We start from the raw sequence: 26,199 nt of genomic DNA on the forward strand, positions 1-26,199 counted from the left end.
TGACAAACTGACATCAACCCAATGCAGAATAGGCAATGGTGAATGATTGAAATTCTAAAACATCTGGAGAGCCAAAGAATAGTTTCTGGTCACAAACAAAGGTGTTACAGTGCTTGTTTTGTGCACTGTTTTTCTGAAACCACAGCTTTATCCATTTGCCTGGAGGCCCATACAATGCATAGACTTATCATTGCAATAGAGTCTGTGTAATTAGTTGGCAGTTACCTTGGCTTAGTTATGCCCAGTTTATGTTGCATTATTGTATTTTATATATATGCATAATTTCAAGGAAGATATACGCTTTTTTGTGAAGCGTTGCGTGTAGTAGCTCATTAAATTAGCTTAACCTTTTGCAAGATAATCGTTGACCAATGGGATTTATTTGGGACTGAATTTTTGTCTCTACTTTTCTCTAATAAAAACGAATACACCAACATGTGTTTAGATATATCTGACAAATAAAAGCTAGTTACAGAGTTCACGTCAACAAAGAGACTTAAATTAGAATGTTTCTCATGAAGCGTATCATGCAGCCCTGCGGCCGCATTTGCATGCGTGCTCCGAAAATCATCTCTCATCACCTGTTGAGAAAACATGTAAATAAAAGGGCTAATGATTCATAGTACAGTCCAGATATTTTAAAAGACACTGCATGCTAATCAAATGAAGCAGAGAATAAAGGTTCTATTATGGAACCAATTACAAATGTTAGGAAGCCGCAGGAAACCGCAGCTCTTTCAATTGCGACTTAGGCCTAATGGGTGGCTATCCTCAAACATATGCCATTAAAAAGAGGATATTATAACCTCACTTGTAGTTCATCTGATGGGGCCTCGTTGGTGGCTAGCCCAACTTAAACCCCCTACCCTCAATTCATCACCTCTGAGCTGGAGACATAGTCGCAAAGCAGGAACAAATTGAACAAGAAATTGATCGGCATGACTGACTGATTGTGTACGATAATCATCAGGACCTCAATGTAACCTTAGTATATCATCCACTGAAGTGGGGCATTCATATTTTATAAAACCAGCTAGAACAGACCGCGATACTGAAAGATAGACCAGTGGCCAATGGCATCTGCCTCCTCCCTGACACTCAAACCATTGAAAGTGGCAAATCCAGTTGAACAGCCATTTTTTGGCAAGTCCACATTTCTCAATCTGGAACATCGTCAATTGCTCTAATCCTGGTTATCTAATATGATATGATATTTTATTTATATTAGGCTCATACACAAGTGTTTCAGAGCGTGACCAAACAAAGGGAGGGGATCAAAAGAGAAACAAAAAGAACGATCTTACTAGGCCCAGTGACATTAAGAACGCACAAGTGCATGGAAAAAGGGAAAAAGGGGAAAGTGCATGGAAGGGGGAGAGGTGGAAAGTGCACAGGAGAGAAACAGAATAAATAATAAGTGCAATAAATAAATAGAAAAGGCAGTGAAACGTGGCAGTGCAGCCAGCAAGTGCATGATTAGTCAGATAGCGTATATCTGATAAGTGCAGACAAAAATGGGGGACGGTATGGGTACAGAATACAGATCCCAGTGTAAGGGGTGGCCCGAGGGCAGCGCAGGAGGGAGGCAGGGTAGCAGGTACCTGGTCCCAAAGGACAGAGGATGACCAGGTGCACAGTGCAGAGAGAGAAAAACAGAATCAGTAGGGGAGAAGAGGGGCAAAGGCAGAAGCAAAGAGGAAGGTCTTGGGGTGCTTCCGGAACTGGAGATGGTTCTCTTCAAGTTTCGAGGTGGACGGGAGGCTGTTCCAAAGAGAGGCCCCAGCCGAAGACAGATCTACCCCCAGCTCGTTTCTATGAAAAAACGACAGACTCTGAGGGAGTTTGTTTGTTTATTTGTAGGGCACACCAAACCCTTAGGTAACTGGGTGCAACAGAGTACAAGAATACTTAAGGCTTGGTTACATACATTCAAGCATACATTCAGAGCAAAGACAGTACAAATAGTGGCAACGTTAGTTTATTAGTGAATGTCAGTTAGTCATAGTGGTAATTGGATCATAGCCAGTTGAGGGTATTGTGCCTGAAGCTATACTGGGATTGATCTGTTCTAAGCTCAAGTGGGAGAGCATTCCAATACTGGGCAATACTGGGCAGCTTTGACTGGGAAGCTGTTTCCACCAGTTTTATTTAACCTGAATCTAGGCATTTGTAGGCAGTGGGAATTAACCGCTCTAGAAGGGCGGGTGGAGGTTCTTCTGGTTATTCTTTCTGAGAGATAAGGTGGGGCTGCGTTGTTTAGACATTTGAAGGTTAATGTAACTGTCCTATCACTAATTTTGAGGCAGTAATGCTCTCTCCTCGTGTTGGATACATGTCCTTTAGTTGGGAAGTTCAAGGCCGTTCCGAGGGCATTATTTTGCAGTGTCTGAATTTTGTTAATGATGTATTTGTTGGCTCCTAGATATAGGGCATTACAGAACTCAAGTTTGGATAACATTAGGGTGTTGGCTAGGATAATGCAACTAGCTTGAATAAGGAATCGCTTCAAGATCTAATAGGTTTACAGGTATAGGCAGTCGATGAGGCCAGTGAGTTTACCTGTTTTTTTAAGGTAAGGGTAGAGTCATGGTAGAAACCTAGCGTCTTTACTTCTTTGGCCACTGTAATTATGTTGCCGTCGATGTTGAAAACGGAGTACCTCGTGAAGAGTTTCTTTTTAAATTGGAGGCTGAGCCAAGAATCAAGATTTCAGTTTTATCGTCAGAGGTAGAAGTAGACGAGTGAAGGGCTGGAGAGGGGAGGTATTTACGGAGGGATAGTTGAAGGTATTTTGGACCCAGGCACCAGAAAGCCTTGTGGACAATGCAGAGGGTTTTGAATTTAATCCTTGCATCCACTGGGAGCCAATGAAGGGATTTCAGAGCTGGAGAGATACGATCCCAGAGCTTGAGGCCAAGGACAAGTCTCGCAGTCCTGTTGTGGATTAGTTATAAAGGGCGGAGAGTGGAGGCAGGAAGATTTAGAAAGAGGCTGTTAGAGTAGTCCAACCTAGAGAGAACCAGAGCTTGGGAGACAGTGAGCTTCTGAGGAAAGCCAGAGTGCCTCTAAGTAGGTGAAGTAAGAAGTTTGACTTTTTAGAGACATCAGAGATATGTGCGGAGAAGGACAGTGTGGAGTCAAAGATGACCCCGATCTGCCCCCAGCTCGTTTCTTTGAAAAACGACTGACTTGTTAGCCACTATTAACAATAGCCTGCCCGTGTGAGTGCACTTCACCCCTCTATACAAGATGAGATCTGCTTTCAGCAGAGGCGAGGATGCTACTATAAACACATTCAACCAAATCTGGATAAGGGGAAAAACACATCTACAAGAAAGGAAATATACATTTACCAAATTTCTTGCATGTTAAGACAGCAATGAGTTTTAGGATAAACTGAAGGTCAAAAAACATTTACTCCATTTCAATGCATATGCGTTGCACTACTGGTTTCAAAGTACACGCCTGTCTCAGATTACATATAAACAGAGAAGTGGTAACACTTAATTACAGTGCTTAGCAGCTTGACGAATAACGCAGTAAGGGGCTTAATAAAATATTACAAGTACTAATGGAACTGTCCAATTACAGCCTTACCCAAAAGATATTACTATTGAGAAGTATAAAGAGGGACTCCCATTAACAACACGATGGTTCGATTTTTCGCAATTTGTCAACCTGTTCAAAGAAAGAGTCTGTCGCGGCCACAACTTCGATGTTGGGGCAGGAGATGGCAGAATAGAAAGAGTGCTATTTTTAGTTTGGGGGAAAACGTTCAAGAACAACCCCAGCCTTACATAAACGTATTAAAACATGTATTCTAATGTACATGTAAGGGAGCGAAAAGGCAGGAAAAATAGGAAGTGGAAAACAAGATCAAAGGGAGGGAAACATTGAATTGAATGAGTAAGTATGGATCACACAAATCATCAAAGAAAAAAAAAACCTTTCCTTGAAAAATAAAAATAAGAAAGATGTTATAAATATTTTATAAAGGAGCAGTAAGAAGTTATATAAATACCCCCTACGCAGTTATAGCATGAGTGACAAAGCCAGCAAGCTAGCTGAGTGAGTTAGAGGTTTGCCACAGTCGCATGTCTGCAGCCTACAGTCACTGGTTCGAATCTCATCAGGGACGTTTAAACACTTAATTACTCAGAGGTCTGTTAATTGAATACCATTGAATTATTTAATGACAAGGTCAAATATTAGAGCAATTAGAAACGAGTGGCCTCGAGCAGGAAACGCGGCATCGCGATGGCGCTAATTTGCATGAAACAGCATCTCTGACCTCACCCAAACACTTTCCTGCCGTGAGAATATCAATAAAGGGCTCTTTGAGTTCACCGGCTTGCACGAGATAGCAGCAGCGTAGTGGATAGAGAATGAACACAACATGGTTCACAAGACACAGACACGCGCTGTGCCATATCATAGGCTAAAGCGAGAAACTGTTGCAAACAAAGCAGAGACATGACCCAAGCAATCATCGATAGCCATCACTGGATGCCACCATCACCAGCCAGTAAAGTCTTCCTAAAGACCACGAATCAAAATCAACCAAGAAGCTGATGGCGAGGTACGGCAAATCATTGCTCGGACCTCCTAATGAAATAATCTTATATTGTGAACACAGAAAATAAGCTAATGAGACCACACAGCGGCAGAAGACATCAGTCTTCATTGTGCGGTGTTGCTAAGCAATCTCTCCATCCAAAACGTTTCTTTCAATCATCAAATGGATATATAGCGCATTAAAGAGTAAGGTTTATCTACAACAACAAAAAATCTTCCTATTATTTTTAATATGTAGGTCCTGCACCAAAAGAAGTAGAGTAGAGGACTAGGGACACGAAAAGGGATCAGTGGGGTGGCGAGATTCCCTGCTTCACCCCAGGAATTCTGTTGGGAGGCTCTACACCACCGCGCAACTTCCCAGTAGATCTTGGCTGTCCAGAAGCTGATCAGGATACAGGATTTAGCTATGAAAAGTTCACACAGTCCACAGTACATGAGAGTATAACACATTTGAAATAACGATTTATTTGTTGACTTCGTAAGGATGCCGGGTCCAATTGTCCGCTGCGCGTTGGTTTTCCGAAAAGACTACTGCACTGCCTCTATTTAGGCCGCCGCAGAGGTTTGATCACATAGCTAGAATGACTTCAGAGTTTTCCCTCCGTATGCTGGCTGAATTTCACAGTCCACCAAGGCATAATGAGCATAAGAAAGAAGCACAGTAGGTTGTGCTTTTTCTCCCCAGGCACATACTGTTTTTTAGATGAATTATCCAGAAGGTAGAGTACCGGACCAGCAAAGATGCTGGCACTGACTGCGCTATGATGTTTCATGTTCATGATCGGTGCACAGGGGAGGCGCGCGGGCCTATCAGCTCACTCAGAGTGAAAGCTGAAGCTCCTAATTCAAGCCCATATTTTTTTATGAGCTGGGCGCTGTTGGCACCCACTCAATATCTAGCACCTGTATTGCAGCTTTACGCCTCTGTTCAAACATCTTCAATCCCCACCTGCAACTTCCCCGTGCCCCCCCAGAACCTCTGCCACACCAGCCACGGCCTCCACTTACCCCAGTTTACTGCTCTACTACTCCCCACTCAATGCCACGACAGACTGTGGAAATGGAGCCCAGGTTCCACACAGACATCTCCTTGGCAGCCATCTTAGGAGGATATTTTGTTTCTTTAGTTAGAAAGAGCTGGTTGCACGCTCACCAGTTGTTTTACATCAAAACATTGCTCTCAGCATTTTGAGTGCCATTACCAATAACATCCCAGAATGAAATCAGAATATCTGCACTCTTGGTCGAAGCTATGCATTTCGTATATGCAAATAACACTGAAGCAATTCGCCATGTGGGAGGGGCCTGGGGGGTTGATCAGATGTCCTGCTAGCCAGAGGAGTACATCAAGGTTGTGTACTGGTCCCTTCTTAATGTAGCCAATTTATTAAGCATATTATAGGAGGTAGGGATTAGTAAACACCGATGTCTCTATGATTGGGCAGGATCAACGGCCAATACTTGATATACAGATGACATGGCATTTTGGGCAAGAACTGAACTGTCCCGGGACCAGCTTTTAGCGCATTTGTAAGGAAAATTGCATTTCTAAAAATGTGATTAAAACAGACAAAACAACGATTATGAAAATAGAGAGCCACAAATCTAGGAGAAATACCTGGCATGTAATTAGTTCTGTGTTGGATATAATCAGTGAGTAAAATGATCTTGGCTTAATGTTGGCTTCTAATTGCTCTTGGACAGGGCATAACGATTGTCTGAATAGGATTCTGAGCAAAGCTTCCAAGCCCTTAGCGCAATGTCTTAAGATTGTGAAGGACCATCCTGAAGGCAGATTTAGGGACTTGCTGGAGGGGAGAACTTTAAGGCTTTAGTAGTTAAAAAGATTCTGAGCTCATGTTGCTCCTGGTCGTAATTTGACGCAAGGGCACTGCTACGTCCCCACCACCACTTTTTCGTCATTTGCACAGGGGAGCGCAAATGTGCAGGGCAAAAGGTGGCATACATGTGTGGACGGTGCCTTTTGCCCTGCACTTTTGCACTCCACCTTGTAAAGTGAGTAAACGCTTTAGCATGCCAGGCAGCGTTTACTGTTAATTGTGAGAACCGCTTGCCATAGCTGCGGCGCTCACAGTTACCAATAAACCCGACCTAACATGGCAAGGCTTAATTGTAATTTTCACACGTATGGATCGAGAACAAACCTATTGCGAATGAAGATGGGGCGCAGTTAGTAAACACTATTGGGACCCAATACCTTTACCGACATACTGATACTACATACCCCAAGTTAGTATTTTTGGAGAGCAAGGCAGTGTAGACTTGGACTGTGACCACAGTAGGCGATCAGGAGGGATTATCGGGATACAACTGAAATATGCACTTTTTTGATTGAACTGTATATAGTTCAGCATGTTTTTAAAACAATGTCACCATAACGGGTTTTTAATCAAAGCCATCAACCTAGCATCAGAGGATAATACAGGGCCGGTATCGGCCTGCCAGCCCAGGCCTATGTAGACCAGAGTGTACCAGCAATGGGGTGATTGCTATTCCCACCCCTGGACTACTGCTGGGGTGCAAATACGTTACTTTTTTTTTTTTTTAAATGGGGGAAGAGTTGCGCGTGCCTTGCACGTGCCCCATCTTCTGCCAAAAAGAGAAACAAGATGGCCTCCATCCATAGTAAATAGAAATGGGACCAAGTCCTTTTTCTATTTCTGCATTCCGTGTGGACAGCACAATGAGTAGTGCAGCAGGAGCACGACGTACAGATAAGTGTGTGGGAGGAAGGGGGGGCCTATTGGGACAATCTGGGGAAGCAGGGAATAGGGTTTGGGAAGGGGCCGGGGCACCGAGGGGCAAAAGAAAGACAGCAACATCCAAGGAAGGGTCAGTGTCGGCTCGTGGAATGAGGATGACATTTGCTGTTTCTACACACAGTTCCAGTCACCTGATTGCCTGAGCGGCTTTCTCAGGTGCGACTACTTAATGGTCACATCATGCAAAGTTTCATATTAACATGACTGTTATATGTGCTCTTAGAGCATTGTTCTACTCTGGCTTTTTGTGATTGTACTACATTTGCTCTTACATTTCTGTATCATGTTTGTATGCTTGTATTTGGAAAAGCTTATGGTAAGCCAATGTAGTATTTACTACTGCTACACTAATACCCCATTCCACGGGGAGTACTAGGTGGTAACGACCGCGCCCAAGTTAATACGCCCTCTGGTAATCAAAAACTAGAAAGGGTAGAATGGGCACTGCCTACACGCTACAGGAAGTGAGTCCCGTTGTGAAGTAACTGCACCCAATATTCTGTGATTCATTGAACTACTACTAGGACTGCAGTCTCACTGCCAGCAGGAGTCAGGCAGGGCACTGGTGCAGACCGACTGCCAGCAGGAATCAGGCAGGGCACTGGTGCAGACCGACTGACATCAGGAGTCAGGCAGGGCACTGGTGCATCCTCACTGATACCAGGAGTCAGGCAGGGCACTGGTGCAGCCTCACTGCCAGCAGGAGTCAGGCAGGGCACTGGTGCAGACCGACTGCCAGCAGGAGTCAGGCAGGGCACTGGTGCATCCTGACTGATACCAGGAGTCAGGCAGGGCACTGGTGCATCCTTACTGATACCAGGAGTCGGGCAGGGTACCGGTGCATCCTCACTGCCAGCAGGAGGCAGGCAGGGCACTGGTGTAGCCTCACTGCCAGCAGGAGGCAGGCAGGGCACTGGTGTAGCATCACTGCCAGCAGGAGTCAGGCAGGGCACTGGTGAAGCCTCACTGCCAGCAGGAGGCAAGCAGGTCACTGGTGCAGCCCCACTACCAGCAGGAGTCAGGCAGGGCATTGGTGCAGCCTCACTGACACCAGGAGTCAGGCAGGGCACTGGTGCAGCATCACTGATACCAGGAGTCAGGCAGGGCACTGGTGCAGCCCCACTGCCAGCATGAGTCAGGCAGGGCACTGGTGCAGCCTCACTGCCAGCAGAAGTGAGGCAGGGCACTGGTGCAGCATCACTGCCAGCAGGAGTAAAATGCAGGGCACTGGTGCAGCCTCACTGATACCAGGAGTCAGGCAGGGCACTGACGCAGCCTCACTGCCAGCATGAGTCAGGCAGGGCAATGGTGCAGCCTCACAGACACCAGGAGTCAGGCAGGGCACTGGTGCAGCCTCACTGCTAGCATGAGTCAGGCAGGGCACTGGTGCAGCCTCACTGCCAGCAGGAGTCAGGCAGGGCACTGGTGCAGCCTCAGTGCTAACCTGAGTCAGGCAGGGCACTGGTGCAGCCTCACTGCTAACCTGAGTCAGGCAGGGCACTGGTGCATCCTCACTGCCCAGGCAGGGCACTGGTGCAGCCTCACTGCCAGCAGAAATGAGGCAGGGCACTGGTGCAGCATCACTGCCAGCAGGAGTAAAATGCAGGGCACTGGTGCAGCTTCACTGATCCCAGGAGTCAGGCAGTGCACTGGTGCAGCCTCACTGCCAGCAGGAGTCAGGCAGGGCCCTGGTGCAGCCCCACTGCCAGCAGGAGTCAGGCAGGGCACTGGTGCAGCCCCACTGCCAGCAGGAGTCAGGCAGGGCACTGGTGCAGCTTCACTGGCACCAGGAGTCAGGCAGGGCACTGGTGCAGCCCCACTGCCAGCAGGAGTCATGCAGGGCACTGGTGCAGCCTCACTGCTAGCAGGAGTCAGGCAGGGCACTGGTGCAGCCTCACTACCAGCAGGAGTCAGGCAGGGCACTGGTGCAGCCTCACTGGCACCAGGAGTCAGACAGGGCACTGGTGCCGCCACCAAAGATTGCCTGCTCTGGCCCAGTTTAAAATCGCTATTAACTGCAGGCCATGTCATGAGCAGCTTTCGAGCGCCCTCCCTGGGACGAGCATAGGGGGTGGTAACAGCGGCCCTAACCCCGGCCCTTGGGCTAAGAAAGAACTGGGGGGGGGGGCGACCACCACAACCCCCTACCGCTCTCATGAACTAGGGCACTATCCCTGGCGGCCCGATGAAGCCAGCCGACTGGGCTTCCACAAGATTAATAGGTGGCCCTTCCCAGCCCAGCTTCAAAGGTCAAGGTACGGAGCAATCAGTGAAGCCCTTTTAAGAGAGGAAGAATTGTGCAGGAGGGGGCAGCAGTTTTGACAGTTTTCAGTTTGCCATCCTCTCCAGAGGCTGTGTCTGACCTCTGACCGTTAATTCCAGGCTGCGCATGCAGATTAGGATGCGACGGGCGCTTCTTTGTCCTGCAGTCAAAGAGCCGTGGCTGGGGTAGTGAAGCGCACGCATTAGAGCAGTCGCGCTCCACTGACAGACTCCGACAGACTGCACCCTTCGGCGCAGACACGGTGCGCGGGGTTCACAGTTACAGAAATACTCGGCATCGTCGCAAGCACGAGCATTAGCCTGTGTATGCAGAGGGCAGGGAGTCCAATTGCTATCTGCCTCTTCTGCAACACAAACACCGTCATTCCTGATCATCAAACTGGACCCAGTAACCCCCAGAGCCCGCCTGCTCCCTGGTCCCACTAATGCAGTTTGGCTTAAAGCAAGCAAACCCTGGTGTGAGTGATGGATTGTCATCTGCAGCTGTGAAAGCCATGGCTTGCTTGAGCTTTAATGATGTAGGTAATATCCGTTCTGAAAGAGGGGTCTGCTATTCAGCCCCCCCCTTTAAAAATCGATCCATGGCAAAAGCATAGTGCATCCATGTGCCTTTGTTTCACCAGGCCCCAGTATCTGCAGCCCCTGCTCTCCTGTGGCACAAGGCAGGTTGGACATGTGCATTCCTGACAGCTGCTGGGACAGCCAGCCCCTGTAGACAGAAGCAGCATTTTAACTTCAGCACCTCTGAACTAATGTAACGATTATTGTCTTATCAGTGGGGGCAGAGTAATGTCTAAGCGTAAGCTACATCTGATTATGGTGTGCCTGGTAAGAGCTGATAATGATTAAAAGCACCCCAATTCAATATTGTGCAAGCGCCAACCCTGTGAGCCCAGGTCAGTAATGTTATGTTATGTTATGTTAGCGGTACTTGTATAGAGCACCGTCACCAACGGAATTGGTCCCCAGGCGCTCTGGCGGATCTGCAAACAGAAAGGGTGGGAGAGGTGGTGTGCTGTTGGCAGCTTCAGCTCGGTATACACCGAGTGCTGGGCTTTGGTGCTAGTATCGGATCGGGCGAAGGCCTCGAGTGCTGTGGGTGAAGTTTGTGTTGTTGATGCGGTGTGGTAAAGTGCGTGCAGATTGCAGGGAGAGAGGTGGTTGTGTGGTTTTGTGTGGGTTTAAGTATCTAGAAGATTGAGGGTTGGGTTAGTGGGTCTGTATCCTGATTCAGGTGCTTATGGTTCCATTACAGTTGTATACCTGTGGATTGGGATGTTGCTGGTTCCTCGTGGGCCGACTCGCTTTGGTAATGTTGCGCTGATCCAACTGTATCCTATTGAGGATAGTATGGATTGGTAGGTGCGTCTGAACCTAATCTTCCGGAGTGGGACTGGGTGGGTAGTAACTATTATCAGGTTATCTAGTGTGACCCTGGTCGGTTAAGGCTTTGAATGGTTCAGGGTCGGAGTCGTGTCGGTGTGTTGTCCTGGTGGGTCTGTATTAGTGAACCGGTGTATTCAGAGGTTCGTACCCTTCTATCCTGACTGGTTCTTTGGTTTCCGTGGCGTGAACATCCTTGGGACTATTGTTTAGTTTTAGTTTTGTGTGGTGAGGCATTGTGCTTCCTGCTTAGTATTGGTGGGCAGTGTGTAGTGATGAAACATTCTGTTTCTCACCCATTGCATTTTTTTTGTTATGTCGGTGCCCCTGTGGCCAGACTTTCTAGTTATGACGTGAAGAGCCAGGTTTTGAGTAATTTCCCTGAAAAATCGGTGGGTTCTTGTGTTACGTATGTACTTTGGAAGGTCGTTCCAGGTTTTCGGGGCTTGGTGAGAGAAAGAGGATCCTCCAAGTTTTCTTTTGTAGTATGGCTTCGGTTCCAGGCGGATGTCCATGTTTGATCGGAGTGTTCTTGTTGGTTGATGTAGGCGCAGTTTGTCTCTTAGGAACTCAGCGCCTTCGTTGTGTACTGCTCTGTGCGTGATGAACATTGTTTTGAATTTTATTTGTTGTTTTATTGTTAGCCAATGTAGTGTTTTCAGCGCTGGTGCGGTGTGTTCTCTTCGGGGTAGTTTCAGTAGTAGTCTGGCTGCCGCGTTTTGAATGCGTTGTTTTTTTAGGAGTCGTTCAGGCATGCCTCGGTATAGGCTATTGGCGTAGTCTACCTTGGACATGACGAGTGCGATGATGGTGGTTGTTTTGTTGGCGAACGATAGGAAGGGTAAGACTTTCTTTGCTGCTCGCAGGAGAAAGAAACATTTCTTGACGAGAGCGTTTACTTGTGGCTCTAGCGTGAGATTATTGTCCATCAGAACCCCCAGGTTTTTTACAATCGGCGATGGTGCTGGGGTTGTCCCAAGTTCCCTTGGCCAAGGGATGAATTGGTTTTCTCCTCCATTTTTTGTGATGATCATTATTTCAGTTTTGCCTGGGTTGATTTTGAGGGAGATGGAGTTCATCCAGAAGAATACATCACGGAGGCAGTTTTCTAGTGTTGAGTTTCTTTCCGGGTTGTCTTGTATTTTCAAGATTATTTGTGTTTCATCAGCGTAGTTGTAGCAGGTTAGTCCATGGCTTTTGATGATTCTGATAAGTTGATACAGGTAGATGTTGAATAGTAGCGGTGAGAAGGATGATCCTTGTGGTACTCCACAGGTAGAAACTCTCGGGCTGGATTTGAAGGGTTTCATTCATATGGTTTCCGTTCTGTTTGTTGGGAAAGATTTGATCCATAGTAGGGTGGTGTCTGTTATTCCAAGTCCTTCTAATCTTGTTATGAGGGTGTCATGGTCGACTGCGTCAAATGCTGCCGATAGGTTTAGGAGTATCAAGGCAGTGCTGTTGTCCGAGTCTGTGTTGAATTTTAGATCGTCCCATATTGAGAGTAGAGCTGATTCTGTTCCTCTCATTGGTCTGAAGCCAACTTGTGCTTGGTCCAATAGGCCGTGCTCTTCTATAAACTCTTGGGTTGTTTTGTATATGTACGTTTCGAGCAGCTTGGCTGTATACGGTATGTTGGAGATGGGTCTGTAGTTGGAAAGGTCCTCTACGTTTCCCGCTGTATCTTTGAGTAGTTGCCTGATGTATTCAGTTTTGAAGGCTTGTGGCACTTTCCCAGTTGTGATGGAATGGTTGAGGACGTTCCTGTGATATTCCATGGGCGTTCCTTGTTTAAGAATCAATTTGTATATGTCTGTTGGGCAGGGGTTTTCGGGGGACCCAGAGTTATTGCTTTCATTCACCAGTTTGACTAATGTCTCCACTGATATTTCTGGAAAGCTACGTAGTTTGTTTGGGTGCTCCTCCCCGGTGTAGGTTGGGGTTGTGGTCAGATCAGACGGTCTGCTTTGTATGGTTTGTTGGATGTTGGTGATTTTGTTTTTGAAGTGGTCTGCAAGGTCGTTGCAGAGTTTCGCGGACGGAGTTTGTGTGTTATATCCTGGAGGGTTTTTGATTTAGTTTATGATTTTGAAGAGCTCTTTTTGGGTGTTTGGTGCTTTGAAGATTCGGTTGTCGTAGTGTTTCCTCTTAGCTTTTTGTATTTCCTTTTTGTAAGCCCGATTGTGTTGTAGGAATTTCAGTTTGTTCGCCGCGTCGTTTTGTTTTCTCCAATCAAGTTCTAGTCTTCGTTTTTTTCTTTTCATGGTGCTTAGTGGGGAGAACCATTTTGCCATTGACCGTTTATTAGAAGAAGCGAAGGGTTTTTCTTTGGCGATGTTGTCTATAGTAGTTATAATCCAGGATGCAGTAATGACAAGGAGATGGAAATTCATGGCTAGCCTGGCGGTCTCGCCTGCACCAAGCGAGACAATAACTATGATGTTGCCATCTTTGATTCCCCGGGATGAAACGTAAGCGGTCCCATCAGGGCACAGGAGCTCTCACCAGCAGATCTCCTGGGAACCCTGCTTCAAAGAAGCACTCGCATATAGGCCAGCCTCACACTAGGGTGTTGCACACCAAAGTGCTTTTGAAGTCAGCAGTATTGGGAAGTTGGAAGGTTAGAGCAGCCAGAGAGGGATGGTTGACCTCAGAAGGAGTTCCACCATCTTGATTTTCTGTTGAGGCTTGGCTCCTTGCTGTCCCCAGAATGAGGCACTCAGTATAAAGTAATACGACAATGGACACTTGTTACAGGAACTGGAATTGGATTCCTTACAGCAATCTTGCCTGGAGCCATTAGCCTGTGACCTTGTATGTATATAAGGAGGGGGTCTCCCACTCTTCCTTCATTCAGCTTTAGACATCAGACGAAGAATACACATTTGGATCCCTGCTCCAAGCGTATTCCTTTCCAAAGTCCTCTGACATAGAGGTGAAGGCATTCAAGGAAGAGGAGAGTTCTGTCCACTAGCCATCCAATGGAAACAGTGGGGTGGACTGCATTGGACCAAGGCCGGCCATTCTAGTAATGAGGCTGGTCCCAGTGCATTTCGTAGACTTGAAGGCACTCCTGCAGGTGCCAGCCACTCTCCTTGAGTAAAGAGCAAAAGGACCCCATTTGTCCTGGAGCCCTTGGATTGTAACTGGCAGCAACTTGAAAAGTCTGAAGCCGCAAAACAGGATTCCAGCCTTCTTGGAGCCACCTTCATACTGCTTCAAACATGTTTGATGCCTTCAATCAGTCACAGGACCAGTGGTGCTGCTTTTGGCACTCTTGGCATGATATGATATGATATGATAGTTTATTTATACAGCACCTATATACAATGTGCTTCAAAGCGCTTGAATGCAAGGGAGGGAACAAGGGAACATACAATGACATTCTTACAGGCCATGAACATTAAGGATGTGAAATTAACTATGGTACTGGTCCTGACGAAATTTCAGATAGTATAAGAGCTAAGACATAGATAAGGAAGGCAGGGGGAGAGTGGGCAGGAAATGGAAACAGACAGGCGTCTACCGTACTAGGCCTGACGACATTCCTGGTAGAGCCAGAGATTAACAAAAGGTGAGGGACAGGGGTGCAGAACGGGAGGGGAGGAGCAAAACAAGCGACTAACGTACTAGGCCTGACAACATTACAGATAGTGCTGTGGGGGAGAAAACAAGTGGGAGAGGCGACAAACAAGGTTGCGATCATACTAGGTCAAGGACAATTCTGATAGAGTAAGTGCATAGAAGAAAGTAAGGGGAGGAGATAGGAAAAGGGAGAAAGGGACAGTAGGAGAGAACAGATAGTGAGTAGTGAAAGAGTGGAGAAGCAAGAGGGGAGAGCAAATATAATTGCAGAAGTCAGTAGTAACACATAATGTTGCAAGCCAGGATACAAGATGAACATGTGAAAAGCATGATTCAGGGCCACCATGAGTACAAGAGGCAGGGGAAGTCCAGCATGGGAGTTGAGAGAGGGTGACACACTGAGTCAATGAAGTCCATAAAAGTCAAATCCAAGCATTGGCAAAAGGCGTTGATGGTGATACCAGAATGTATCAGGACAGACTCCTGCAGAGGTCGGATGTAAGGGGGGTAGGGGAAGCAGGGTAGAAGAATTAAGCAAAACAGGCAACTCCTGTATGCAAAAAGGGGGGCCCCAACGGAACATCACGGGGGACCAGAGGTGGGGATGGCCTATGGCGACAGAAACAGTAAACACATATTGGTGCATCCTTAACTGCTGCCTGGGCAGGGGTTCGGGAACCACTTTAGGAATCTTCAAACCATTTCAATGCAGTCTCTCAAAGTAGGGCTAACAGCCACCTCAGCTCGAATGCTGGATTACGGCTCTGGAAGCACCCTTCTCGCTGCATGTTCCAACACTGCTTTGACCCAACAGGACCTTGTGTCGACCCCAATGTCAATACAATCCGTTGGAAGCCATTGTGTCATATCCAGATTGGACGCAGCAGAAGCATCATCTCGATCAGATTCAACTGCCGACTAGAACCTGTGGGAATCCATTGAACCGCATTGCCCTAAACTCTGACTCAAACCAAATGGACCCCTACCTGGACATCGACTCGCTGCTCGATCAACGAGACTTGCATCATCTTGAACCCAGTCGGACTGCTAAAAACCTCAATGGAAGCCCAGCTTGACTAGGTCGAGCCTCCCAAGGCAGGAATACGGTATACTTGAAAGTTCCCTCCCCCTGCTCCCCTTTCTAGGACCATGGTGACTTGTAAGACCCCTGTCTCAGCGTATTGTTCAATAACACATTCTTTGAACTGTGGCATTGCTGCACTAGCTTGCCTGGTCATCCCTTCTCAAGCGCCCACAATGCCATACCGTCCCATTTCTGATGTCCTGTGCTCCCTCTACTGGGGTGTCTTTTTGCTTCGCTTATGCTTTCTAGTTAGTGGGTTGCATTTTGCTTAATTAAAGTATATTTATTTTTAAAGAAGCTTGATTGGATTATTTTATTGGAGAGTCTCTGCACAATTGCTGTTTGGGTTTCCCCTGTTATTACTGCACACCCCTTCTGAGAATAAAGGCTATCCTAAGACTATGTTACCTCAAAAAGCGAAGGAGGTATACCTGTTTTACCATTATGACCGGGCTCACTGCTGGATCAGTGGTAGTGTTGGCTGAGTAGGTGGCTTAGCCACTACTCATTCCTGTGCTGCCGCAGAGAGGTAGTCATTTCGTCACGCCTGGTCACACTTTACTTGCTCCCCTCTTAATCCTAAAGCGGACTGAACTAGTAGGTAAGAGGCCTCAGGAGGCCCTGCTGCACAGAGTTCCTTCAAAGCCCACAAGCAAACTCTTAGGCTCCGAGGGTGTGGCACTAGGCCTCAGAACCAAGGGAAGAGCCTGAAATCCTGCCCAGCATATCTAGCAAGCCTGGCACCCTGGTGAGACGGGAGCGTACAAGCCACAGTCTTACATTGGCAACCCACCGGAAGACCTGTGAAATAGGTGTGCCATAGGAAGTGATCAAAACAGTAAGTGCCATCCAACAGAAAAGCAGGACCCCTCTCCCCCCAGACGATAGTGGGAAGGGATGGCATCAAAGAAACCAGCAGGAGCGACAGGACGCAGAAATGAACCTTTAATGGTCCACAGCTGGAAGAGGTACTTCAGAAACACTGCAATGCTTGGAGACTTTGGGGTACTGGCTCTTTTTTTTGGTGATGATTTTGCTTTCATCTCGCCATAAATTTGGTTTCAGGTTGGTCATTGTCCGTATGTCTGTTCCAAATCTAAAGGTCGCTCATTAAAATAAAGACAACTTGTCACCCTCTGTGCTTCTGGGCGCGCGCTCGGGTCACCAGGGGTTGCCGACTGAGGTCACCGGAACAGAGAGAGTCGAAGTGGGGCATGCTTCCAGGCTAGTGAGGAGGGTATATCATTAATAATGTAAGGTTTTGCATAACTCTTCAAGCCACATTCACGTGCCGACATTATAGCTGCTGTAATGGAAGTGTACATATAATGTACGGTTCAGAGTGATCTTCTAATCGAATAGTTAGGTCATCAAATTTAATATCAATCGGGGCTTACCAGCTGTCATACCCATGTCAGTGAGGATTTCAACGGTCTCGGCTCTAGAACAGCTCGGGCCAGACTGGCTGTGGTTTCCATCTTCTGACTGCCCCTGCGTCCCTTGGCCCTCTTCACTTGGCTAATGCTAGATGCTTTGTCTGGACCTCACTGGGAACCATTTTACTGTCTCCTCCTTCCTGCTCCACTGCCCCACCCTCTTAACACACACTCCTCCCTCTCCTCTGCAAACTCCTCTCCTTCCTCCCGCTCCTCTGGCTCTGCCCCGGCCAGCCCTTTCCCTCATCTTCTCCCTTTCTTCAAAGACATGCATCCTGCTTGATGCAGAATGTCCGCTACCTGGACTGTTAAGACTTCATTGGGAGTAGGCCGAGAATGTTAATAAGTTACTATGACTGGCGGGGTGTCAAATACATGCTGTATTATTGGGCAATACTTTGTGCACTAAATACTACCTGGTGAGGGAATACGCTGACAGATGCGTTAAAATATGTTTTCATTCTTTAGTAAAGGGATTTACTTTCAGGAACAAATAGAAATCTGTAAGGGGACCCCGCCTCCTCACTCCCCCTCTTTACAATTAAATGCACAGAAGGGCAATACTGGGCTTTCATTAAAAAGGTACAGTAGAGGTCGATCAGATTCTGTAGCCAATCAATTTCCAACCACAAAGCAAGGGTAGAAATTCCGAAAATATAATTGCCAATATATTTAAGTAAGTTTTCAGAAAGACTGCATGTGGTATTTAATAACATCCCCCTACGCCACAGGAAGTCATTTCCCAACCCTGCAGAGACCCCACCATTACCGCGTGCAGTAACGGTCAATGCTGCAGAGACCACGCGCCATTACCGTGTGCAGTAACGGTCAATGCTGCAGAGACCACGCGCCATTACCGCGTGCAGTAACGGTCAATGTTGCAGAGACCACGCGCCATTACCGTGTGCAGTAACGGTCAATGCTGCAGAGACCACGCGCCATTACCACGTGCTGTAACTGTCAATGCTGCCGAGACCCCGCCATTACCGTTTGCAGTAACGGTGAATGCTGCAGAGACCCCGCCATTACCGCGTGCTGTAACGGTCAATGCTGCAGAGACCACGTGCCATTACCGCGTGCTGTAACAGTCAACACTGCCGAGACCCCACCATTACCACGTGCAAGAATGGTCATTGTTAGAAAGCTTAGATGCACATACTGGCTGTCATACATAAACAAGTCTATTTATCTTTTAACCACAAATCGAGTGAGGTAATGTGCCTAGTTTGCATTGGATGTGCGTCAGAGTTAGTCAAGAATGTCTTGAAGCGCCATGGGGAAATTGACTGTGTTAAACTAGTTACAGTAGCATTTACGGGCTTAAAGTCCAGACACGGCTCCTTCCCTCTCCTACAACAACTCCGTTCTCGCCTTCACAACAGCACATTAGTGACAAAGCAGTTTATGTCACCAATGTAATTACCACTCTACACTCTCATCCCCGCACATGCACCACAAAGCCATGGTGGTTCCTCCCAACACTAACGTGAGCTCTTTTCCCTCTCCACTAGTGACGCCGCCGACCACTCTTCTAAAATTCAAAGCATCTGTGGCACGCTCACCACCCACCTATCTCCTGCTTCTTTCTGCCATACCTCTACCTCGACCACCTCCTTCATCTTCATTCATCCCAAATTCTCCTCATGAAGCGCCTTCCAGCCTTAGACCCCGCCACCCATCAAATGACCTAGAACAGGCAAATTTCACCTGCTCCCATTTCTCCTCTCAACCTATCCTTTTCACTTGGAATCTTACCAGCCTCTTTCAAAGTAGAAAACATCCTACCAATTTTAAAGAAGCCCCAAACAGACACCAACAAACTTGCCAACAGTCAACCTGTATCTATACCCCCCCCCACTTTACCTACTGCTCCAAAATAATTGATCATCTTGTCCAACAGTATGTCCTCGTGTTTGGACTCCCAATCTCATGGCCCCTCTCAATCTGGCTTTCACAGCCTTTACCCGCATCTCTAAATTTCTCATCTCTGATCAACACCTCAAAGGGTCCACCATCCTTATACTACTTGACCCATTGGCCGCCTTCGACAAAGTGAACTTCTCCTGTCCTCAAACCCTTGCCCACCTTGCAATCAAAGATACTGCTCTGCAATGGATTAATTTACTTCTCACAATAATCTGTCACCATGTCTTGGAAAAATAATATCTCAAAAAAATGATACCTCCGATCATTGTTGGCATGACTCAAGGTTCCGTCCTTTGGTCTTCTTCCAGTCACCTTTCACACACATCCTTCTTTGGTCAGCCCATCTCCTTTTGGGTTCTTCTACAACCTCCTTCCGGCATTACCCGAATCATATTCATCTCTCCTTTGACTCTCAGCCACGCTGCCCATATACGTGTTTGTTGATCTGCTATCCACCCCTGGATGGCACTTCATTCTCTTAACTAAGCTAAGATTGATGCAATCTACCTTCTCACCTCTAATACCCCGATCCGCTTCCCTAATCCGTCCGTGTCCTCCAGACTTACCTCTTCCCCTCCAAGGCTTGCAACCTTGGGGTCCTTTTTGAGAGCAACCTTAACCTTCACAATTGTAATTCTTCTGCCGTGACTATGTCCTGGATTAATTCTTAACCTCAGGAAAATCAGCAGTGATACTGTCTCCTTGCCATTGTGCGAGACTTCTCGTCAACCCCCCGATACTCCTATTGTCCAGAGGATAAGGTACTTAACTTTGCCACCCATATCCTCTGAAATCTCCCCAGATTCATCTTCTACCCCTTAACACCACCTCCACACTAGTTGCCTCAATGAGAAATACATACCTCCTACATTTCTACTGCTTCTCTTTAATTCCCTACTTAGGCTTGCGCCCCCTACTTTGCCAACACCATCTCTCGTTATTCATCCCTGTGCAGCCTCCGCTCTTCCTACCTGCCCAATCTCTCAGAACCCTCACTCTCCCTGTGCCCCGTCTTCCACTTCTTCGCCCTCCTCTCCCCACTGATTTGAACTCACTTCCCCCTTATATAGAAAACGATTCTATCCTATCACACCTACTTAACCTAGGTGCCCCCCCTTACCTACTCCCACATGCCCCCGCTTCCTGATCGACCTGCTCTCAAATTATTTCTACTACCCGCACACCTCATCTGTAACCCCCAGATGTTACCCCTACATACAAAGCAACCCTGCTTCCCAGTGAGGTTTAGTCTGCGACTCTCACTTTTCTGGACTATGGCTACCATAATGACTATGCTTGCAGGGGCTGATGGGAGTTTCAGTGTAAAACTTCAACTTGAAAAGAAAATGTGTTGGTCAGTAGACAGAATGCGAGGTGCTACCAGCTATAACCCCCTGGTAATGGTGCCAAGTCCCTCGTTTCTTGGGACTTGGGCAATAAGGAGGTGGTAATACCCCAAACCTTGGGGGTTACTGCTTTAGAGGCAAACTGCTCTTGTTGCCCTTTTGGAGAGCTACCTCCACAGATTTGAATAATGACACATAATGAGACAAGCATAGAAGTATCCAGCCAACTATATATTTCACACATACAGAGCTCTCAAGTTTCCTGTGGTCATGCATTGGCCGGCAACCCAGTCCCGTTTATGCTTAGAATTACTTCTAGTTTTTCTAAATTTCAAATGGAAAAGAAAAAACTTCAAGTCCAGAGTCTAAAGGGAAAGAACAAGACTTGAGAGCTCTGCAAGTCCCATCACGTGCATTGCTCAAACATACCTGAATAACCCGTGATGTCCATGGCCTTGAGGTTCCGGCACTTGATGACTGTTAAGGTAAGACGTCCAGCCGTCGGCAGGTAGCAAAGGGAAAACATGATCTCTCCCAGATCCACACTTTCCTACAAACAAACAAAAAGAACTCAAGATCAGAAAAGTCGGCGAGCCATCCGTGTACAGAATACATGTGTCCTTAGACAAGGCTTCCTCTGCTCTTAATCCCCAGACTCCATCCCATCACCCGCGGACTAAACTGTAAATAGGAATTTCAATTTCTACTTTTCTCTGAGGAAAGAGTAGCACAGAATCAAAAGAGGGTGATGTTTTTGACACAAGTTTTTACTTGGAATGCATTCCTCTTAAGACATTGAGAATACATTAACAGGCCTTCTTTCTTTCTTTCTGTTTATATTTATTTTGTCTATTCATGTGGGGAAAGTGTTTTAAGGTTCATGGATTTCTCCAGAAAACAGTAAAACTCCCGCAGCACACTCCTTTCCTGCATAATTCCCCTTTGGAAAACAACATATAATTTCCAAAGGGATTTCAGTTTTGACATCAGCATCCCGGTTGGCATTTCAATTTCCGCTCATCAAGCTTATGCGTCCTCGCATCACTGAGCAATGGTCCGCCAGTAATGCAGAAAAACTCAGCACGAGGCGTAATATAAACCAAGTCGACAGTGAGAGCAAGCAAATGACTGCTGTCCCCTAGCTGGAAAAGCCGCGCAGTGTCACCAGGGGTCTCTTCTGCATAGCGTTGCCTTAACGGTCCTAGACAACCATTCCACCAGAAGAAACAGCCGCACAGTTAGAAATATGACAGAAAAGGGTACGCGCAAGAGTGATCTATGATAAAGATTTCATCTTTAATGAGACAATTCTCATTCTTATTCTGTAAACATTTTTGCTTACAACCAGAGATTATTAGGTGACTGATGTATACCCTGAACTTTCAAGATTTCAGAAGCACGAACACCATCAACACCTGCACGCATTGCACTAAGGGGCTAGACTTTACACTGCACCCCAGGCAGCGGTTCTTACTCTTAAATGATAGTGTAAATTCACTTCTCAAGTCAAAGGGCGTGCGTGCCTACACTTGTGATGCTTCAGTAACTTGCCTCATTTTAAGGGCTATAGGAAGTTTGCAGTGACCAGTGCATCCATGCACCTCCAACATCTACACGCCGCCACGCTGCTCGGTCTTCCTTTTCCTGCAGGCGAGGCGATAACTATATAAGTACTGAACAAGATCATTTACGCAGATCTTTTAATTCATCAACAATATTCTTTACGTTTCTTTAGCAACAGCAATTTCTCCTCTGCTTTAGCCACTCCCCAATATCCTTTATGGACATTCGCATAGCAACTACAGACAAGGGGTGAGGGGAGGTGCCATAACAGAAAAATCCAAGGTTCTCTACTCTTATTATATGTTTTCCATTAAATGGCCAAGTCCAAAATTAGAAACCATGATTTCTTATACTTCAAAATCTCAAGAGATCAATAGCGCGCCTAGGATTCTTTCCATCCGAGTAACTTGGGTCAAAACGGATGTCACATTGAGATTAGGTTCCATGCCACCAAACCCGCCTGGATCCTCGAAGTTCATGTGGTCCCTCGAGTTACAAGGATTCAAGGTGCGAGGAACACAGTGGGTGGGGGAGGGGTGGAATGGGTTCAAAAGACCCCCCGAAAACCCTGATTCATCAACTTGAAACTACACAGGTAAAGCAAGACTGCTCAAGATACCCCAAGATTCTACCTTTAGTGGCTTTCGATAAAGTTCATGTGATATGAAAGGGCTATAACAAACAGTATTGAATGATTATAAAAGTGGTACTTAAATGTGTTAGTTATGTTGAAAAGGGATGCAAAAAGCAGGGAGAAAGTTGGGGGAGAAGAGGGAGTGGACCTCTCACTCCAGAGATCTCTAACACTTCAAGTCATACGTGTTAATCCCGGACTGGGGCCGACTCGGCCCTTTCGTTCCTTAGATGTAGATATAAGGAATATCATTACATTGGACAAGATTTACAATTAGGGTACTGAAAAGGGGAGGATTGTGTCATGAATTAAACATTATAAACCAAGGACTACAGAATGCAAAGATAAAAAAAACATCTCTCTATCATTTCACGATTTAAAAATAAAAATTGCATTAATCGGGGAAATTTTGCACCATATTGTCTTTTCTTTATTAGATGTAAGACGTAAACAAACACTTATGGATTCTATCAACAAAACGGCAAGAAGTGCAAAGCAAGTGTGAGCCAAACCAAATCAGGCTTCACAAAAAAGACAGGTTACATCCAGTTTGGCACAGGCCCATTTTCTGATGCCACCATGCCAGCCGACTCACTGTCTCAGACATGTTCCTGAGGGTTTCCGGCACTAATAATCAAACCTCTATGAATATCCGCCGGTCCTCACCGAACCAGTAATCGCTTTCAAAACCCCAAACGCTGAGATTCCAACCCTTCTACTGATGTTAAGTCCCACCGCAGGTCCCAAGTCCCCAGGCCTCTAACCGCCAAACACATAATATCCAGGCCTCTAATCCCCGAGCACGTAATCCCCAAGCACGTAATCCCCAGGCCTCTAATCCCCAGACCTCTAATCCCCAAGCATGTAATCCCCAAGCATGTAATCCTCAAGCATGTAATCCGCAGGCATCTAATCCCCAAGTACATACTCCCCAGGCCTCTAATCCCCGAGCAGATAATCCTCAGGCATCTAATCCCCAAACATGTAATCCCCAGGCCTCTAATACCCAAGAACGCAATCCCCAGGCACGTAATCCCCAGGCATCTAATCCTCATGCATGTAATCCCCAGGCATCTAATCCCCAAGCACGTAATCCCCAGGCCTCTAATCCCCAAGCACGTAATCCCCAGGCCTCTAATCCCCAGGCCTCTAATCCCCAGGCCTCTAATCCCCAGGCATGTAATCCCCAGGCATGTAATCCCCAGGCATGTAATCCCCAGGCATGTAATCCCCAGGCATGTAATCCCCAGGCATGTAATCCCCAGGCATGTAATCCCCAGACCTCTAATCCCCAAACACATAATCCCCAGGCATCGAATCCCCAAACACGTAATCCCTGGGCATTGAATCCCCAAACACGTAATCCCCAGGCCTCTAATCCCCAGGCACGTCATTCCCAAGCATCTAATCCCCAGGCCTCTAATCCCCAAGCACGCAATCCCCAGGCGCATAATCCCCAGACCTCTAATCCCCAAACATGTAATCCCCAGGCATCTAATCCCCAAGCATGTAATCCCCAGACCTCTAATCCCCAAACATGTAATCCCCAGGCATCTAATCCCCAAGCATGTAATCCCCAGGCCTCTAATCCCCCAAGCACATAATCCCCAGGCCTCTAAATCCCCCAAGCACGTAATCCCCAGGCCTCTATTACCCAAGCAAGTAATCCCCAGGCACGTAATCCCCAGGCATGTAATCCCCAGGCATGTAATCCCCAAGCATGTAATCCCCAAGCATGTAATCCCCAAGCATGTAAACCTAAAGCCTCTAAACCCCAAGCACGTAATCCACACTCCTGCTTCTGCACCATTGACAGACCGGTCATTGAATTGATCCTATTAGCTTGAATCTCTTAGACAAGACCCTAAAATTGATCTTCCTTTGAGAAAAGGCCTACCCACAATGTCACTGTGACTCACAGTGGCACTCACGACTCACTAACTTTTCTGAACTATGTGGTTGTCACGATCTGTCGCCAACCCAACAGCCAAACAATTTATGTTCTTAATTATTCTACCACTAGTATTGATTGTGAGTACCGCTCAGTCCTATGACTGCAGGTGGATGCTATGTAGCTGTTTCTGAGCAATTGGGTTGAAATAAATCCAAAGACCTGTACCCCAGTAACCGCAGTCTGGTACACCGAATATTTTCAGATATCGGCAACTCTGCCTTCATGCTGCCTCTTATGACAATTTATTATGTAACTATATTATTAATCAGTGATTTGTGGTCATATGCTGCAAAACAGGTATGGCGCCAAGTTAAGGTGGCTTTGCCTAAATTGTCTGCTGAATTTCAGGGGTTTTGTTGTGTTAAATGTTCACCTTAACGCCCCTGCAACTGAAGTTTTCTACCTGAAAAATAAATCTAAATATATTTGCACGATGCTCACAAGACCTAGTAGGTCTGCCTCGATCTTTCAATTTTATATTTGCTTTTCACTCCCATGTTCCCTCCCTGTTGCTCTGTCTGAGCTTTGTTTGTTTATTCATTTATAATGCGCACCGGAGTGCTTGGAGAGTGGGCAGTCTGCGGCAGTCACCCTTGCTAGTCTGTTTTCAGTGTCTGTGATTTTGCAAGGCAGAGCTTTTCTACAAGAACTTCCAGTCCCCGCGGAGTGGTTGGAGAGTCGGCAGTCTATTGCAGAGACGGTGGAGGGAGAGACGCCCTCTGTGGTGTCCCCCGTGAAGAGACCAATACTATAAGCCGTGAGGAGGACCGCCGTAGGCTCCGCAGTATTCGCCCCAAGTCCACGGACCCTTCAGGTTTTCCCACGCCTACTCCCCTCTCAAAACTAGCAACAAAGGGGTTGCCGTTAAAAACACATAATTCATCGTATCCTGCAAAGCCCTGTGATGACAAGCAAAAGAATACCTTGGAGAAGCTGGAGTTCCCGCTCCATTCGCCGGCCAGCGTGATTGACGAAGCACAGGAAGCAGACAAAGCTGCAGTGGCCTCCCCGCCTTTGATTCGCCCACAGATCTTCTCTTTCCAGCCGACCCTTCTGGCTCTCATCCCAGAACCTGCGAGTCCGGCCTCACTATCATCTGTGGCCAGCGGGATGCCAACTGCCCCCGGAGGAGGTTCAGGAGCACCCGTGGATGAAAGGGGGGAGGGGGACTATGGAAGAGATCTTCACTGTCGGACGATGTGGGAGGTAACAGAGGAGGAAACGGACCCAGCCATGGGCTCGTGTGAGCTGGTATTGGCAAAACAGACGCCATCACGGGAGGAGTGAGCAACGCGGGCATACGCAGCCCCGTGCTTCTTGAGGCGCAAGTTCCCCTTAACGTTCAGGAATCGGAACAGACCCAGTCTGGAAGAGGGGCGGGTCTTCCTGAGGAGCGAATAAGTTCAAACGCTCCAAGATCTGTAAAAGCCTTCATTCATACACCCGCAGCCTTAAACACGCTTTCTCTTCTAATCTTGGAATCTGACACACCCTCCATGGATGCAGTGTCAATAGACGTGAACTTGGTGCCCAATGAGTCACCTCAAAGCCCCGATTGATGAGGGAAGAAGCCAGACTCCTTAAAGTTGGTACAGCCATGATACAAAAGCACTGGGACTTTGGCAAAACCTCAAGGGCCTGTTT

At 47.0% G+C, this 26,199-nt stretch overlaps 1 protein-coding gene across 1 annotated transcript in view; it reads right to left on the bottom strand.

Moving 5' to 3' along the window:
* The window catches only part of SYT6 (synaptotagmin 6), an 843,909-nt gene that overhangs the window by 67,699 nt on the left and 750,011 nt on the right, over nt 1-26,199 (bottom strand). Inside the window, exon 4 of the mRNA XM_069633389.1 lies at nt 20,834-20,954. Coding sequence (XP_069489490.1) covers nt 20,834-20,954 — 121 coding nt within the window. The remainder of the gene's footprint in view (nt 1-20,833; nt 20,955-26,199) is intronic.

This window comes from Ambystoma mexicanum, chromosome 13 (genome assembly GCF_040938575.1).
Source record: "Ambystoma mexicanum isolate Mex_15411 chromosome 13, UKY_AmexF1_1, whole genome shotgun sequence".
NCBI classification, from domain to species: domain Eukaryota; kingdom Metazoa; phylum Chordata; class Amphibia; order Caudata; family Ambystomatidae; genus Ambystoma; species Ambystoma mexicanum.